Below are 18,668 nucleotides of genomic sequence, written 5' to 3'. Positions count from 1 at the left end.
AATACAATATAATATACTATACTATAACAATATAATATAATACAATATTATATTATATAAAACAATAAAATAAAACACAATATAATACAATACAACATATTATAGTCTAATGTTCCCTGTTTGCAGTCATTAGACTACATTAGAATCATATTTGATCTAATTGATTGATTGATTTGATTGAATAAGTAGTCACGGATATAAATATTTGTCAAATTTGTCAGATTTTGCCAAAGTTTGGATATATTTTGATATTGACAAATAAGTGCATGGTCGGTGATGACGTTACAATGGAAAGCTAAACGAATAGACATAACATGTACACATATGAAGTTAAGGATGGTTAAAGTTGAAGTGCTGCTCTCTGCTCTGTTTGCATTAGTTTGTTCGTGCGGTTTTTGCTCGTTTTTCTCTTTACTATAACAACGCCTAAAACAGAGTGCATATGAACACAAATACAAAAGAGGCTCAGAGCATAAACGTAGGCGATTGTCAAACAGTTTTAGGAAAACAAAGCCCTACCGTTTTGCTATTGATGCTATTCCGACAGCTATATAACCGTGTCGGCCTGTGAGATTACTGAATACGACTCTGACTTCTTCACATCATTAACAGGAGGCCATAAAAGGATTTATAGGGGGACTTGTTTGGGAAATTCTTGTGTAATCAACTCCATAAAGTCGCACACCATGTAAATATGTACTAACCGAGAGCAGAAGCTTCGCAGTTTCGACATAATAAAAGTCAAATTTACAATCTTACCTTTTCATTTTAGTAGCTGATTCGAACCGACTTGGAGTTCAGCTTTTATTTCTCATTTGAATTGAAACGTACTCCACGAACCAAAAATGAAGACCACCTTCGTTGTGGTTTTTATTTTCCTGACGGCAGCTTACGCTGGTAAGAAATATTTTCATTTGTCTATTCAACATATCATTTTCTTTTTTTTATAGAAAATATTCTCCAATTTTTCATTGTTCCATTATTCAATGTCAACATGGGCCGTTTGGTTGGACGGGTAAAGTCGTTCTTTATAACGGCGGGAAAGAAACGCGCGCCAAAATTACCTTGTCATCAACTTGAGTTCTTTTCCTTCAAACGGGAGGAGGGGATTTATTTCCCCGGTTTTTACATAAGTCATGGATCAGACCACACAATATTCCAGACTAAATTTGAACTTGAAACATCTTTTCTAATATGATATTATCAACATGTACCCATGTAAAAATGATTCCATATGAGAAACGCATATGTGCTGTAACATTTTTGTTTTCTCTAGACTCTGGATTTAAACGATGGAAACGAAAACAAAATATATATGAATTATTATACGCACGATCCATCTTGTATAATCATAATAATTAATTTTAAATAATCATGGTTATTAGTGTCAAGTTCATATGAGTATGCATTTAATTAGCATATGTATTGGTCTCTCTGTGAATTTATTTTAGAGCTTCAAAACGGCAGAGTGATTGAGATGGTGAGACAACAGTCGGTATAGAACCATTTCAAAAGGTTCTATCCTGTCAGTGGTCTACATTTAGCTAAAACGTTATCAATAATTATGATTTTAGAAGATAAATGATACTAAAATGTTTTTGGAAGACCGTTCAAGGAGTTGTTTGGGAGGTTTTCCAATTTTCATTGCATTTCCAAACTCTCGGAGGTTTGAAAAACATCGTAACGCTTAGCAATTTTTTGTTCAATACTTTTACGACAACAAAAACTTACAGTGTATTTTCGTATTTATGATCACACAATTTCCCCACACGTTTCGGTTATTCCCTGATTCATAATTGTGCGCACGATTGTTTTAATAACAAATATAATTTTCAGCATACAAAATTAACGTATGTACCAAACTTGAAATATCGATTGTGGTTCATAATATGGTGTCATTGCGCATGTCTGCAATGGGCGTAAACCTACTATAGCACGCAACGTCTATAAAACGCGTATATAGTCTATTAAACGATTTTTTATTTCGTGCAATAAAATAAAGTCAAACTCAATATTATCCCATAGCTCTCTTTAATCAGCATTGTCCATATTGAAATTGTTATTCTGTAATATAGTTTATATAGTTTGACAGTGAAAGGAAACTTTTGGCTCAAATCACTGACCGTTGAAATAACTGTACCACCCAGTTGGGACAATTGTTTCTATACTGTTATGTCGCGCTTTCGGAGCACTGGTATTGTCAGTATGAGCAGTGTGAATATCATATTTCTATCAGAGAAAGGTTACGAACTGTTGGTACTGTCAGTACGAGTGCTTTGAAGCATCATAATGGCGGACAGTCTAGAGAGGTGTTAGCACTAGGACCAGATAAAGCTTAGGAACTGTTCAAACTGCCAATACGAGTGCTTTGAAGCATGATATTGGAGGACAGTTTAGAGAGGTGTTAGCATCAGGAAATTGTCCCAACTGGCTGATGGAGCTCAGTGTGTTTTACTTCACCTTGGTGAATTCCTTGGTATAGAGTCTTTGTTTAAGTTCTGACTATCAGGAGAAACTCTAACATACACAACACTGGCTGGGTAGCTGTGCCTTACAGTGCCTTCTTATAGGTTTCCAAAGACTGACTTGACTTGGAGGACAATCTAGAGAGGTGTTAGCATTAGCAGGAAATTGATCCAATTGGCTGTCGGTACAACTATAGCTCGTTTCATATTCCAAATAAACATGATCCAGGTCAGCATAAAATGCTTGTGATGTCGCACCTTCTTTATAACTTTGAGTGACAGCCCTACACCCACGGCCACATCCTTACACACAAACACAAGCAAACAGGTGCATTTAAATTTCAGTCTGAGGACCCCATTATTTCTTCCCTTGTTCAAATCCCCGAACCCTAACCTTAACGATACCCTATAATAAAATAATTCTTCTAAGAACGTGGTGTTTCTTTCGAAATGAAGTCTGAAGTTTTCATTTGTTCAAGCCTTCAGCCAGATTACAATACAAATGACACGCACATATACAGAAGGCATATTTGTATAAGCATGACAATAACATAAAACTAACACGAAGATTATAGAAATTAACACGCCTGAACCGCCCACGCCCCCCCCCCCCCCAAAAACGATCCTTGATAGTATAAAGAAAAAATGTCTAGGAACGGGATTGGACCCAATGACCTTGGGCATATTAGTTCTGCGATCTACCAATTGCAGTATGGTTATCATGCTTATAGTTGAGGACAATCTCATTGTTTTAATCAATTTCTTTATGAAGAGAGTCATTTAAAAAGCAATCGTACCTTGCAAACTGTCATCTATCATCAAGGTTTACCCACATTTTCATTCGACATATATCCCATATAAGCAGCTGGGAAGGAAGAGTCCCAAAAAATCGGCTATTTATTAGAAACATCTGACGTCAGAGACGAAAGATTTAGAACATTTGGCGCCTTTTCCGTTGCCAACGTTTGGCAAGTTGATTCTAAACTAAGATTGTAATTGACCTAATTAAATAAATTACATTTTAAATAGACAGGATTATTAATAACATTAGTAAGTACTTACTCAATAATTTTGATTGCGGATGTATGTTTCGGGCAAGTTCATTTAGTTTTAAATTAGAAATGCAGAATGAACAGAAGGAACATTTTCAAAGAATTTTTCGATGTTGAACGTAACAATCTCGAAATGAAACTTCGAATTTCCGAGTAAAATTAAAAAATATTGAAATTTCGGGATAATTCGAGATGAGACAAAAAAAAGAACTTTTCTAACTTAGACATTTCACGACTAAAACGTGACTGAATCGAGAGAAGTGGAGAACGGAATCGCAACTATTTTAATAAGACCATTGTGTTACAATAACGGGTCTCTTAAATTACTTTTTCAAAGAAACGTTAGGCCTACAGCTAACGCCAGTCACCAGGAGAGCCACTATAAGGTTTGCCGACTGTGAAGAAGGGGCGGAGTTGGGGGGGGGGGGGGAGGGTGTCATTGATAAGACCATACTTTTTACATTGGACATATAAACATGGAAGACAATTATGGTATAAAGAGGTATTAGGAGTAAACAGAATCAACGTAAGGAAGATTTTCATATTTTTTAAGGAAACATTTGCTTAATTTTTCTTGACCATGCATACCTATCCAGATATAATGAAATAGCCTATATTACTATATGTGATATTTGGTATCGAATTCTGTTGAAAAATTACCGCCATCAATCAACGCAAAAATGGAAAAAAAAAAGGACAAGGACCTAATTTGTTGACCAAAGCAAAACCAATATAAAACAGAAAACGGAAAGAAAGCAACGAAAAAACTCAGTAATATTAATGCAATTAACGATTTGGTTTTGGCGGGAATTAGCACGTTAACTTTACATATGATTTTACTATACTTTATACATGAAACGTGAAACAGCTGCAAGCTTTGAGTACTAATTCTGTGATGAACGATTGAGTATGCTAGTTTATTCCACTTCTGCACAAATTAATGAAATTAAGATTAAGTTTTATTTGCGTTTCTATTGATCAACTGCCCCTAAAACAAACATTCCTCCATACTTCATATACTTCGGTTTGTTAGTTTCCAAACACTTTAGCACATTGTCTTTATATACAATCCTTTATTTACCAACCTGAGTCAGTTTCCTGTTAGTAAAATGATATGGATATATCATATATCCATATATATCATATATGAAATAATTAGTTCTAATATACATGTACAATTTATCAATGTTGTTTTATATGAGCAAAATCGGGAACAATGTTAAACGAAGGACGTTCAGCGTCAAATTTGAAATAAAAAACAACTTTTACCACTTTTAAGAACTCGATGTGAGATACTTATTTTGTCTTGGAGAGTTAAACGAGGGCCCCGGAAAAATATGTGATGGATAAATAATTTATTCTATCATTTTAGTAATATTCACTTATAGGGAATTAATGACTCCAGCAAGGGGGCCTGTTGACATACATTAATTGGTCCTTGTGTCATGGGTGCAACCACCGTTTTAGTACTGGGTAAGGGTCTAAGATGACAAGTCGTCCGGGGGGGGGGGGGGGTCTAAGGGCTTTGAGATATTTTGGTCAAATGGAGGGTGCTTAGATGCACAGTGGTGTGTTTATTTCGCAACTTTTGAAACGATGTTGAGAAATTTCAACTGCTTAGGCTGTAACGCATAGACATGTTATATGTGTGAGGGGGAGGGGATTTTTTTACCTGGAGGGGAGGGGGGGGCATTCGTAGACGTGGCTGTGCTCCTGACTGGAACCTGGCATGGCTCCCATCGCGTGCATTAATATGGTTGAAGTCCCACAAACGTCAACAAGTGTACCTCACTCCTCAATGTGTGGACATAACTTATTAGATCAACACCTCCAGAGAGGTACTCAAGCAACGTTGAAAAGTTTTGACAAGCTGAAAAGCGCCATGTTATGACGTAATGAAAGTCGGAGCTGTGTTATTGTTTGATCAAAAGAATTTAACAAAGCATTTTCGCAGCAGATAAAACGTTACCCTTTATATGTACCTAGCTTTGATATATACTTGATTTAACTACCCTGGAAATGCTAATAACTTGACCCCCGTAAAACTCACAATAAACTGTTAGCTAGAGAAAGCTGGGATTTATTAAATCGCATTTTCAATGAAAGAAAACTGTTGAAGAAATTGTAAATTTACAAAAGAGTTTTTGAAACAGCATTCCTTGATTTTCTTTTCTTCTCTCTAACCAAATATAGGAAGCCCGAGAGCCGATAAAGTTGGGTTTCAGCAAATATTTGTTGTTTTCTTTAAGAACAAAATCCTCCCAAAGCGAGTGCTTTGGCTGGACAACGAAAGTCATGACAGCAATGTGACCCCGCAAAGCTTTTTCATAAAATTTGAAAAAAAGGGAATCTGATGTTTTGGGCCCAAATATTCATGTAGAATAATTGTCCCTTGATATGAGTACCGATATGATAATATACGAGTAAACCAAGGCTATACTAACATGAGTACCAATACGGAAATGTTTTGCATAAGTTCCATCACTATATGTACTATTGAAAATGTTGCGAATACTAAAGTACGAGGACGAAATTCACATGTCAGAGTACAAATACAAAGTACAAATACAAAGTACAAATAACTTTATGCTATAATATGAGTAAAGGTAAGTATACACAATGCAAGTTTGCTATTAAAAATACATATCAAGTTTTATAGATGTAAGAAAACGTTTTTTTTGTGTGTTTTTATTTGCAGAAAAAAGAGGGATTTGTCCGACGCTGTCAAAAGATGATGATAATGTCGGTGGCTGTTCCGAGATGTGTCAGAGTGATGCTAACTGCACCGGGGATTTGAAATGCTGTAGCAATGGCTGTGGACACGTCTGCATGGCACCAGGTCAGTCAGTCAGTCAGCGAGATTTCTTTAGTTGGCCTGTCCTGATAACTACTAAATCATTTACCATAAAATGCAGTTGTGAAATCGAATTTGAATAGAGGCGTCGTTGTATTGAGGTTTGGTATAGTTGCTTGGGCATATCATAAGGCAAAAACAGGAAGAAGATCGAGGAAATATTTTTATATTTTTTTTATGATAGACTAAATGCCCGTGGACAAGTTTTTTTACGTTTTGAAAAAATAAAACATGCTTGAAGAGAGGGAGGAAGAGAGAGAGAGAGAGGGGAGGGGGGGGGGGCGTAAGTTCTTTTTGATACTATTCTGCAGGGAGGGGGTGTGTCGTCCAAAACACACAAAAAAGGTGAGAGGGGGAAGTGGGCATAACCGACGCCCATGACAGTACCCCCACTATATGCCACTTACGTGTAGAATACTTGTGACGTTATATATATGTATGTATGTATATATATATACACACACACACACACACATATATATATATATATATATATATATATATATATATATATATATATATGCTTTGCGACTAAAGAAATGCCATTTTGCATGGGTATGTGGTTCTAAGGAACTAATAACTATTTACCTTGCCGTAAATATGATACAATTGAGACCATATAACAAGCTTTCAAGTAACCGTGGTTATTGCCTTGATTGATATAATAGTATATACTTCAATAAAACTGTAAAGTTAATCAATGCACTTGAAACCTAAAAGGGAACACCCAATAAATCATAAACAGATAGGAGCCCTAGGTATGTATGTATGTCTGTGAAGGGCAAAGTGAACACCTCATACACCGTTGAAATTGCTATAGGCCTAGCCTCCTTAGCTGAACCACTTCCATGTATTCATTCAACTTGGTAAAGATCACGGCGCTCATGACAGGGGCGTATCCAGGATTTTCCACTAGGGGGGCGTCAGGCATGAATGATCGCCGTCCTGGGAGATGGGTCTAAGGGGAGGGGTGGACAATTTTTGCTTTCGAAGAACCGCTGAAATGCAAAATGGTGCCATATGTGATCCATTTTTCGACCTTAATAATAAGCAACATTTCCAGTAAAAATGGACACAAAATGCACAATTTAGTATGGCTGGCATGTCACTTGGTGTTTATAGTGATAATACAAACACAATTACCATCTATGTTTCTAAAACTATTATGCCGCCGAACTTCGCCAGAACCTTTTTTTGGCAAACAAAAAATAAAGCATACGGGAGTGGGGGGGGGGGGGTTGAGCGAGCGATCACCGACATCTCACATAAAGGTCGTCATCAATTTTTTTTTTGCTAAACCTTTTTTTTTGGTGACGGCCAATAGGGGGGCGCGCGCCTGTTGCGCCCCGCTGGATACGCCCCTGCATGACGGGCTCAAACTTTCATCACGCTCACAATTACCAACAGTATTCAAATTCAAAACGATTTAAGAGAGCAGGTTTCCTGGGTTCTTAACTCTCTGTTTTATTCCCGGAGTGCTATTTGCGAAGTTGTTGTTATAGGTCTATTAAAAAAAAAAACATTTCTTGCAAAGAATACTGAGCAAACTGAATTTGTTTGAACATGAATAATATTATTTGATTTTTACCAAAACGTACACGAATCATGCATGATTGTGGTGCAGAGACTGATGTGCATACTGTAGCCGTTGTTAGTGGCAGGATGTTGCTTAAGCCGATTGTGGGCGCTGTAGCCAGGCAACCAATCTTAGGGGAAAGCTTGGCTATAAGCCTAGCTCTTTCTTTTTCGGTCTTGGTCTTGGTCTTGGTGTGATACTGCACAAATCGCCCCTGATGTGGCTGTTGACGTGCAGTCCTTCAAGTTTTGCTAATGGTGCTGCTAATGGTGCTTTCAATGACTTATCGTGTCCCCCTTACAATAGTGGTTGCAATTGTCTCTTCTGACAGTTATAGGCTGATCTAGAAAACTGCAATAAATGAGCAGAATAGAAGCACAAAGCATAACGAAACGATACCAAAAAGCGGAGAAACAAACACAAAAACATTAATGGTACAGACATGTGCAATCCCGAGGGCACCCAGCTGCTTTTTGATGGGGCAAGGGATCAGAGTTTACACTGCTTTATTCGAGAATCGCCTCAACATGGACGGTCTGCGTTTACTCTAGTCTTGTACCTTCTCCACAAGTGGCCGGGATCTGAACGGCCATAATCTCACTTCCATGTAGTATATGTGTGAATGGACTAGTTACAAAAAATGTTAATTGTACTGAAAACGAATTGGCTTATCTTAATTCGTTCACGACCATTCGATTTCCCTGGAGCGTAGAACTGAGATTTTGAATTTCTCTGACGTGGATCGGGTTCATCAATCAAAGCAAAATCAATGGTGCTCACTGGTTTGTTTTTGAAGATGTCGCACAATACCATTAAATTGCTCCCGTTAACTTACACACAAAACTCGTCACTTTCCAAGGCCGCTAGAGTATATATTGAAGTTTTCAACTGCCATATCCTACCCACCATATGATAGCTGGTGGTTGGGCTACCACAGCACATTCAACTTTTGCCACCATGACCATCTAAATTTTGAGATAGAATAGCTCAAAGGTTTATATAGTGCTCCCCAACCCATCTGCCAGCTCTCACTGCGGAATCTTGTTTCACCCAGAATTTTCTAAAATGCCGTAAATCACCTTCAATCCTCCATATTTTTGACAACCAGTGGTTTATTACATCCTCTTCAACATCAAAGCATAAAAATGAATGATGATTACTCAAAAAATGCCACAATTATCACTGCAGTAGGTCGCTTCATTTAGGACTATTTTTTGACAATGTCAGGCGGACCTACACTCACCTAATTGTGGTACGGTACCTGTAACAGAACCTGTTTTAGACAGCACTACGGACGATGGATGGTGTCGGCAAGTCTCAAAAGAAATGGCACTTTGTATAATTCAATTGTGCTTGGAGCAGATACTTTCGTTGTATTGGTAGCATACCGCCCAATCAAAGCCTCATTGACTTACCCACTAAATCACAAAAGTAATGTAGTCTGTAAGTCTAGATAGAAGTTCTCACTATCTAAACGCTACTCACCACTGGATAGCTGATGAGTTGGCCTTTCATGGAACCATCAATTTTCCGTATCATGACCATGTACATTTGTTTTTGCTATCGACCAGAGCCGGAGTTTTCGTCACTTGTAAACAAACCTTTTTCACTCCGTAGTAAACAATTTTCGTACGCTGCTCCTGGGAGGCCGAAAGGGGTCTAAAATTGCCTAAATTGACCCATTTTTTGCACCATATGTGCTTCCATTAATGCTCTTCAACATGCAAGCCACAAAAATCAGATCCTGACTGATAACATATCAAAAAAGATGTTTTCCTACTGCAGTGGCGGAGATTTCTTGTCAGAAGTGGTGGGGGGGGGGGGGTTGCAGGCCATTGATGAAATAAAAAGTCATAACTGCTGGCTCACTATCTAAGTGGAGCGCCACCATAAGTTGGCGCGAAGTGCACAAGAATTTTTTGGCAAATATTGCCTCCCAGATTGCAGTAAATGGCACTGCCCAGGCCTTGAAAAGCTGCATTTAACCAGGGGCGTATGCAGGATTTTCTAACCCGGGGGACGCGTATTACTATCTAAGCGGAGCGCCACCATAGGTTGGCGCGCAGCGTACAAGCAAATTTCTGGTTTTGGTACCCCCAGATCACCGGAAATGGCACTTCTCGGGCTTGAAACTGACCAACCATATGTACACTTTTGCCTGAGAACCAAGTTTTTTCCAAATACTTTTTTTCTCATCTATAACCTTTTTGAAGATTGTCACCAGTCACACATCATGTTCGACTTCATCACATATCCTGTGGATCATTGCTTTTGTAGGTGATTCTTCATCGCGGCCCACAATATCCGTCAGCCCCACTGTTCAGAATTTGAAAATTCACAATTCTCGTGAATAAATTCACTTCAAAACATACCCATAATGTTGCACAAAATATCATCTATGGACAACCGATATAGAAAAACTTCCTTCAAACCCTAACAGACGGGTCAAAATTGCACGAGTATGATGAAGTATGATGAAGAATGTTGGTTAGGGAATTTTCGAAAATTCAGACGGCTACTAAAAAATTTCGTTGAAGGAAATAAAAATATACCAGATATTTCCGAATCCGAACACTACACACATCGACAGTTTTGAGCATGGGCGCAGATCAGTCTTGGATAATGGTGGGGACGCGTGTCTGTTCTATGACACTATCTAAGCGGAGCGCGACCATGGGTTCGCGCGTAGCGTACGATTTTTTTGGGCAAATATACCTCCCAGATCGCCGGAAATAACACTTCCCAGACCTAATGATGCTCCTAAACCTCCTTAAGTTTTAGATCTCATGGCTTAGAAATTTAGTTTGGAGAAATACATGGGCGTCTGCAGAAAGAAAATCAGGGGACAAATAATCCAAGTAGACTTTTGTATATACGATGGGTCTGGGGTCCTCTCCCAGAAAACAAATATAGACTGCGGCAAATGCGATTTCCGTCCTATATTTAACAACTGTGGATAAAATACAATAAAATGAGAACTGCTGCATGTCATTTGCACAATGCTGGATCAAACTGCGCCAAAGTTCAATACAGGGGAACTTGAAATGCAGCTATTGGTCAAGACAAATTGGTGGGGACACGGTATATCATGTCCCCACTACTGAAAAAGTTGGATGTGATATCTGCTGTTTGCTTTACAAATTCGAATAATTTTGTCACTGTTCCTCTTTCTCTTCCCGTTTTCTTGCCGTATTTCTACTCCATCCTTTTCTCCTTTTCTCTTTCTTCTTTTTCTTTTCCTTCCTTCACCTCGTTGAAGTTGGCAAGTGTATACAGTTCCAAAGCTATTCAACAGCAACAAAACGTTATTTTGTGTATGTCTTTTACGGGGTGAAGTTAGCGCTATGAGCTACAAGTTCCAATGCGCAAGGTGGGGGAAAGGGGCTAGAAATAATGCGTGGGTCAATTCTAACTCGGTTTTCGGTCGTTAATTGTTGATGTAGCCTACCAGGTAAAAGGTTGAAATGACTTTAACAATTTCAAATTTAATAATTTGATTTATTATGCCATTTGGAGCACATAACATAGGCTATAACAGAACATTACTGGCAAAAACTAGGGGGGGTTGATTGTGTGGGCCAACCCCCCTCTTCAAAAAGTGGGGGGTTAAAACCCCCCCAAACCCCCCCCCCCCCTGTTTCTCCGCCAGTGCCCTACTGCATTTTGGCACTTTTCCTGAGATCGGAGAACATTCGGGCGGATTGATATTAACTCTAATAGGAGAATGCAACCTGTAGCTTTCTTGGGATATCTAGACTGTACGAAAATGGCAACATTACTCAAGCTTTTCGGCGTTTTCCAAACGCTGTACATGGGTTGACTGTAAAGTCAAGCAGGTGAAGCCTAACACAACAGTTAGATAGCCTAAGTCAAGTGTCTACCCGTAGCTTACCTTAGTCTGTAGTCTCCTCGCGTAACAATGGCAGTATACGACCTAGACCTAAACAATTTCGTCTAAGTTGCGCTACAGTTACTTTCAGATAAGTTGGGCTACGGTTACTTGGAGACAAGGGAGCCTGCACCTTGTAAGTTGTATTCTTATTCCCGTAACAAGCAGGGCAAATTCAAATCAAGTGAGCAACAAAACCATGTCATTTCAAGATGAAAGTTTCGTCTTGCAGAGGGTTAGGGGCCTAAGCTACAAAAAATACTTCAGCAGTGTATGGAGAAGGTATGCATTTATAGAATCGGCAAGTAGCTGATAGAGAAATTAACATTCGTGCAACGAGGGTCAGGTGACCGTTACATTTGATTATGATTCCTTTGTTTTATGCACAGATTGAATATCAAGATCAATTTCTTTCAGTTTTATTAGCTATAAACCTTGAAAATGTTTACAAATTTATTAGGCCTAGAGAGCTAATGGCATGCTAGATAAACAAAAACAACCAGACATTTTTGTGAGAAAGTAAATTTGGTTGTGCTTCCTGATATCGATTTGAAAAGGGCAATGTTTAGATTATAATGCCAGTGTGATTATTATGGTGAATATCAAAGTATTCACTTGGAAGAATCTGAATTTGTTTTATCCACAGATGAGAAGCCTGGATACTGTCCCACAGTTCCCAGTGATCAGGTTGGTAGCTGCACTGAGGAGTGCCCTCACGATTTCAACTGCACTGGAAGTCAGAAGTGTTGCAGCAATGGCTGTGGTCATACTTGCCAAGACCCAGGTCAGTATTTGCATATATATAAGAAGATAGAAATCAAGTCTTCATGTTGGTATGTTTTATAACCCGTATTTAGGCCTTGTGTTACTGTGGTCCAAATACAACAAAATATTGTGTGATACGAGAGACAGTCAAAGGTTCATATATAGATATACAAACTTTGTCAATGATATATATACCAAGTGCTAAGGACATAAATAAATGATCAGCTCTGCTTAGAGTGCACTACAAAATTACTTGAAAAGAGTTCTAAACCATAGTGAGATACCACTCGACATAACTTATAATGAATATATATGAATATTCACAATCAAAATCAAAGTATGCAGTTACAACTTCATTAACAGGGTAAATGGCATCTTACTATTGCACTTCAAAATCATGGTGAAACAGGCCACATGTAACTCATGAATTGATTGTCTGCATCATACTCCCAACTATTAATACTGATGAGTTATAATTTCTTTGCTCTTGTCAAATTTGTCAATATTTTTTTTTTTTAAATTTATTTACTATAAATATGCGAAATAAAATCTATCCATTTTTTAATGCTGAAAAAGACAGTAATAGATGTAAAACTAAACTTGTTTCATTTTTTCAGCAACCTGTGCACCTATGATGTGCACCATGTTCTGTGAGAATGGATTCAAGAAGGATGCTAATGGCTGTGACATCTGTGAATGTGAAGCTTGTCCACCAGTGATGTGTGCCATGTTCTGTGAAAACGGGTTCCAAACTGATTCTAACGGTTGTGATATCTGTGTCTGTAACACATGTCCACCAGTGATGTGTGCTCAGTTCTGTGAACATGGCTTCCAGAAGGATGACAATGGTTGTGACATCTGTGTCTGCAACCCACCTCCACGTAAGTAAATCTTACCACACTACCTTAAAATGTGATCGATACCTGGTTAGTTGGTATACCAGGTACTGTTGCCACTGACTGGCACCCGGCAAAGAAATGGCTATAAAGGGATATCCACAAGCAAAGGTTTGGATAGCCGATTTGGCAGAGATCAAGGATTGTCACCCTGAGATCGCAAATTCAAATCTTATTAAAGCCAAACATTTTTTTGCTATTTTCAAGTTCGTCAATACTTTTCCAGTCAGGTTTCTTTTGGATAATTACTTTTAATATGAAAAAAAAAATCTATCTATTTTGTTATACTGTGAAACACAGTAACAGTTGTAAAGCTGAACTTGATTCATTTTCAGCAACCTGTGCACCTATGATGTGCACCATGTTCTGTGAGAATGGATTCAAGAAGGATGCTAATGGCTGTGACATCTGTGAATGTGAAGCTTGTCCACCAGTGATGTGTGCCATGTTCTGTGAAAACGGGTTCCAGACTGATTCCAACGGTTGTGACATCTGTGTCTGTAACACATGTCCAGCAGTGATGTGTACTCAGTTCTGTGAACATGGCTTCCAGAAAGATGCCAATGGTTGTGACATCTGTGTCTGCAACCCACCACCACGTAAGCAAATCTTACCACATTACCTTTGATGTGATCGATACCTGGTTAGTTGGTACACCAGGTACTGTTGCCACGGACTGCCACCCCAGCAAAGAAATGGCTATAAAGGGACAGCCACCAACAAAGGTTTGGATAGCTGATTTGGCAGAGCTCAAGGATTGTAACCCTCAGATTGCGGATTCAAATCTTATTAGAGCCAAATATTTCTTTGCTATTTTCAAGTTTGTCGATGACTTACCAGTCAGGTCTTTTGAGATATTTTGTAAGAATATGGGTATAAAATCTATCCATTTTGTAATGCTGAAATAAAAAAGTAATAATGGTAAAACTGAACTTGTTTCATTTTCAGCAACCTGTGCACCTATGATGTGTACCATGTTCTGTGAGAATGGATTCAAGAAGGATGCTAATGGCTGTGACATCTGTGAATGTGAAGCTTGTCCACCAGTGATGTGTGCCATGTTCTGTGAAAACGGGTTCCAGACTGATTCCAACGGTTGTGATATCTGTGTCTGTAACACATGTCCACCAGTGATGTGTGCTCAGTTCTGTGAAAATGGGTTCCAGACTGATTCCAACGGTTGTGATATCTGTGTCTGTAACACATGTCCAGCAGTGATGTGTACTCAGTTCTGTGAACATGGCTTCCAGAAGGATGCCAATGGTTGTGACATCTGTGTCTGCAACCCACCACCACGTAAGTAAATCTTACCACATTACCTTTAGTGTGATCGATACCTGGTTAGTTGGTATACCAGGTACTGTTGCCACTGACTGGCACCCTAGCAAAGAAATGGCTATAAAGGGATAGTCACCAACAAAGGGTTGGATAGCCGATTTGGCAGAGCTCAAGGATTGTCACCCTGAGATCGCCGATTCAAATCTTATTAAAGCCAAACATTTCTTTGCTATTTTCAAGTTTGTCAATAACCTTGCATTCATATTTCTTTTGGATATTTACTTAGAATATGCAGAATAAATTCTATACATTTTGTTAATGCTGAAAAAGACAGTAATAGTTGTAAAACTGACCTTGTTTCATTTTTTCAGCAACCTGTGCACCTATGATGTGTACCATGTTCTGTGAGAATGGATTCAAGAAGGATGCAAATGGCTGTGACATCTGTGAATGTGAAGCTTGTCCACCAGTGATGTGTGCCATGTTCTGTGAAAATGGGTTCCAGACTGATTCTAACGGTTGTGATATCTGTGTCTGTAACACATGTCCACCAGTGATGTGTGCCATGTTCTGTGAAAACGGGTTCCAGACTGATTCCAACGGTTGTGATATCTGTGTCTGTAACACATGTCCACCAGTGATGTGTGCTCAGTTCTGTGAACATGGCTTCCAGAAGGATGCCAATGGTTGTGACATCTGTGTCTGCAACCCACCACCACGTAAGTAAATCTTACCACATTACCTTTGATATGATCGATACCTGGTTAGTTGGTATACCAGGTACTGTTGCCACTGACTGGCACCCCAGCAAAGAAATGGCTATAAAAGGACAGCCACCAACAAACGGTTGGTTCGCCAATTTTGCAGAGCCCAGGGATTGTAAAGAAATGGCTATATAGGGAAAGGCACCAACTAAGGGTTGGATAGCTGTTTTGGCAGAGCCCAGGTATGGTAAAGAAATGGCTATAAAGGGATTGCCACCAACAAAGGGTTGGAAAGCTGATTTGGCAGAGCTCAAGGATTGTAACCCTGCCATCACAGATTCAAATATTATTAAAGCCAAACATTTCTTTGCTTTTGCAAGTTTTTCAATAATTTTCCAGTCTAGCTCCTTTTGGATATTTACTAAGAATCTGCGGAATAAATTTTATCTATTTTGTAATGCGGAAAAATACAGTAATAGTTGTAAACTAAACTTGTTTCATTTTCAGCAACCTGTGCACCTATGATGTGCACCATGTTCTGTGAGAATGGATTCAAGAAGGATGCTAATGGCTGTGACATCTGTGAATGTGAAGCTTGTCCACCAGTGATGTGTGCCATGTTCTGTGAAAACGGGTTCCAGACTGATTCCAACGGTTGTGATATCTGTGTCTGTAACACATGTCCAGCAGTGATGTGTACTCAGTTCTGTGAACATGGCTTCCAGAAGGATGCCAATGGTTGTGACATCTGTGTCTGCAACCCACCACCACGTAAGCAAATCCTACCACATAAACTTTGATGTGATCGATACCTGGTTAGTTGGTATACCAGGTACTGTTGCCACTCTGTGGTACCTGGGCAAAGAAACTGCTATAAAGGGATAGCCACCAACAAAGGGTTGGATAGCTAATTTGGCAGGGTTCAAGGATTGTAACTTTACTATCGCAGATTCAAATCTTTTTAAAGCCAAACATATCTTTGCTATAATTTTCAAGTTTGTCAATGATGTACCAGTCAGGTCTTTTTGGATATTGAGTAAGAATATGTGGAATAAAATCTATCCATTTTTTAGTACTGAAAAAGACAGTAATTGTTTAAAAACTGAACTTTTTTCATTTTCAGCAACCTGTGCACCTGTGATGTGCACCATGTTCTGTGAGAATGGATTCAAGAAGGATGCTAATGGCTGTGACATCTGTGAATGTGAAGCTTGTCCACCAGTGATGTGTGCCATGTTCTGTGAGCACGGCTTCCAGACTGATTCTAATGGTTGTGATATCTGTGTCTGTAACACATGTCCAGCAGTGATGTGTGCTCAGTTCTGTGAACATGGCTTCCAGAAGGATTCCAATGGTTGTGACATCTGTGTCTGCAACCCACCACCACGTAAGTTAATCTTACCACATTACCTTTGATATGATCGATACCTGGTTAGTTGGTATACCAGGTACTGTTGCCACTGACTGGCACCCAGGCAAAGAAATGGCTATAAAGGGATATCCACAAACAAAGGTTTGGATAGCCGATTTGGCAGAGATCAAGGATTGTCACCCTGAAATCGCCGATTCAAATCTTATAATTAAAGCCAAACATTTCTAAAGTTGCTATTTTCAAGTTTGTCAATAACTTTGCAGGCTGGTTTCTATTGGATATTTACTAAGAATATGCAGAATAACTCTATCCTTCTTGTAAACGTTAAAAAAGACAGTAATAGTTGTAAAACTGACCTTGTTTTATTTCCAGCAACCTGTGCACCTGTGATGTGCACCATGTTCTGTGAGAATGGATTCAAGAAGGATGCTAATGGCTGTGACATCTGTGAATGTGAAGCTTGTCCACCAGTGATGTGTGCCATGTTCTGTGAAAATGGGTTCCAGACTGATTCCAACGGTTGTGATATCTGTGTCTGTAACACATGTCCACCAGTGATGTGTGCTCAATTCTGTGAACACGGCTTCCAGACTGATTCCAACGGTTGTGACATCTGTGTCTGTAACACATGTCCAGCAGTGATGTGTACTCAGTTCTGTGAACATGGCTTCCAGAAGGATTCCAATGGTTGTGACATCTGTGTCTGCAACCCACCACCACGTAAGTAAATCTTACCACATAACGTTTGATGTGATCAATACCTGGTTTGTTGGTATACCAGGTACTGTTGCCACTGACTGGCACCCTGGCAAAGAAATGGCTATAAAGGGTAAGCCACCAACAAAGGGTTGGATAGCTGATTTGGGAGAGCCCAGGGATTGTAAAGAAATGGCTATAAAGGGATAGTCACCAACAAAGGTTGGATAGCTGATTTTTCAGAACTCAAGGATTGTAACCTTGAGATCGCTGATTCAAATCTCATTAAAACCAAAAATGTCTTTGCTATTTTTTAGTTTGTCAATAATTTTCCAGTCACGTTCCTTTTGGATATTTACTATAAATATGCAGAATAAATTCTATCCATTTTGTAAAGGATAAAAAAGACAGTAATAGTTGTAAAACGGACCTTGTTTCATTTCTTCAGCAACCTGTGCACCTGTGATGTGCACCATGTTCTGTGAGAATGGATTCAAGAAGGATGCTAATGGCTGTGACATCTGTGAATGTGAAGCTTGTCCACCAGTGATGTGTGCCATGTTCTGTGACAACGGGTTCCAGACTGATTCCAACGGTTGTGATATCTGTGTCTGTAACACATGTCCACCAGTGATGTGTGCTCAGTTCTGTGAACACGGCTTCCAGACTGATTCCAACGGTTGTGATATCTGTGTCTGTAACACATGTCCACCAGTGATGTGTACTCAGTTCTGTGAACATGGCTTCCAGAAGGATTCCAATGGTTGTGACATCTGTGTCTGCAACCCACCACCACGTAAGTAAATCTTACCACATTACCTTTAATGTGATCGATACCTGGTTAGTTGGTACCTGGCAGGTACTGTTGCCACTGTGTGGTACCTGGGCAAAGAAACCGCAATAAAGGGATAGCCACCAACAAAGGTTTGGATAGCTAATTTGGCAGAGCTCAAGGATTGTAACCCTGAGATCGCCGATTGAAATCCTATTAAAGCCAAATATTTCTTTGCTATTTTCAAGTTTTTCAATAATTTTCCAGTCATTTTTCTTTTGGATAATTTCTATAAATATGCGGAATAAAATCTATCCAATTTGTAATGCTGTGAAACACAGTAATAGTT

At 39.0% G+C, this 18,668-nt stretch overlaps 1 protein-coding gene across 5 annotated transcripts in view; it reads left to right on the top strand.

Annotated features, from left to right (window-relative positions):
• Positions 1 to 603: 603 nt before the first annotated feature.
• LOC139976491 (uncharacterized) overlaps positions 604 to 18,668 on the top strand; it is a 58,240-nt gene continuing 40,175 nt past the window's right edge. Inside the window, exons 1-11 of one of the 5 annotated variants that reach the window (XM_071985285.1) lie at positions 604 to 897; positions 6,216 to 6,356; positions 12,483 to 12,620; positions 13,219 to 13,482; positions 13,833 to 14,096; positions 14,446 to 14,793; positions 15,147 to 15,494; positions 15,987 to 16,250; positions 16,603 to 16,866; positions 17,224 to 17,571; positions 17,996 to 18,343. In XM_071985285.1, the coding sequence (XP_071841386.1) occupies positions 846 to 897; positions 6,216 to 6,356; positions 12,483 to 12,620; positions 13,219 to 13,482; positions 13,833 to 14,096; positions 14,446 to 14,793; positions 15,147 to 15,494; positions 15,987 to 16,250; positions 16,603 to 16,866; positions 17,224 to 17,571; positions 17,996 to 18,343 (2,779 nt within the window). In that variant the 5' untranslated portion in view covers positions 604 to 845. Of the gene's footprint in view, positions 898 to 6,215; positions 6,357 to 11,953; positions 11,973 to 12,482; positions 12,621 to 13,218; positions 13,483 to 13,832; positions 14,097 to 14,445; positions 14,794 to 15,146; positions 15,495 to 15,986; positions 16,251 to 16,602; positions 16,867 to 17,223; positions 17,572 to 17,995; positions 18,344 to 18,668 lie in introns of those variants that run through there. The other 4 variants (XM_071985288.1, XM_071985287.1, XM_071985289.1 and 1 more) reach the window with 4 other exon arrangements.

This window comes from Apostichopus japonicus, chromosome 11 (assembly GCF_037975245.1).
Source record: "Apostichopus japonicus isolate 1M-3 chromosome 11, ASM3797524v1, whole genome shotgun sequence".
Classification (NCBI taxonomy): Eukaryota; Metazoa; Echinodermata; class Holothuroidea; order Aspidochirotida; family Stichopodidae; genus Apostichopus; species Apostichopus japonicus.
The sequence above is the reverse complement of the archived record's forward strand: the minus strand, read 5'-3'. Positions and strand labels throughout refer to the sequence as shown.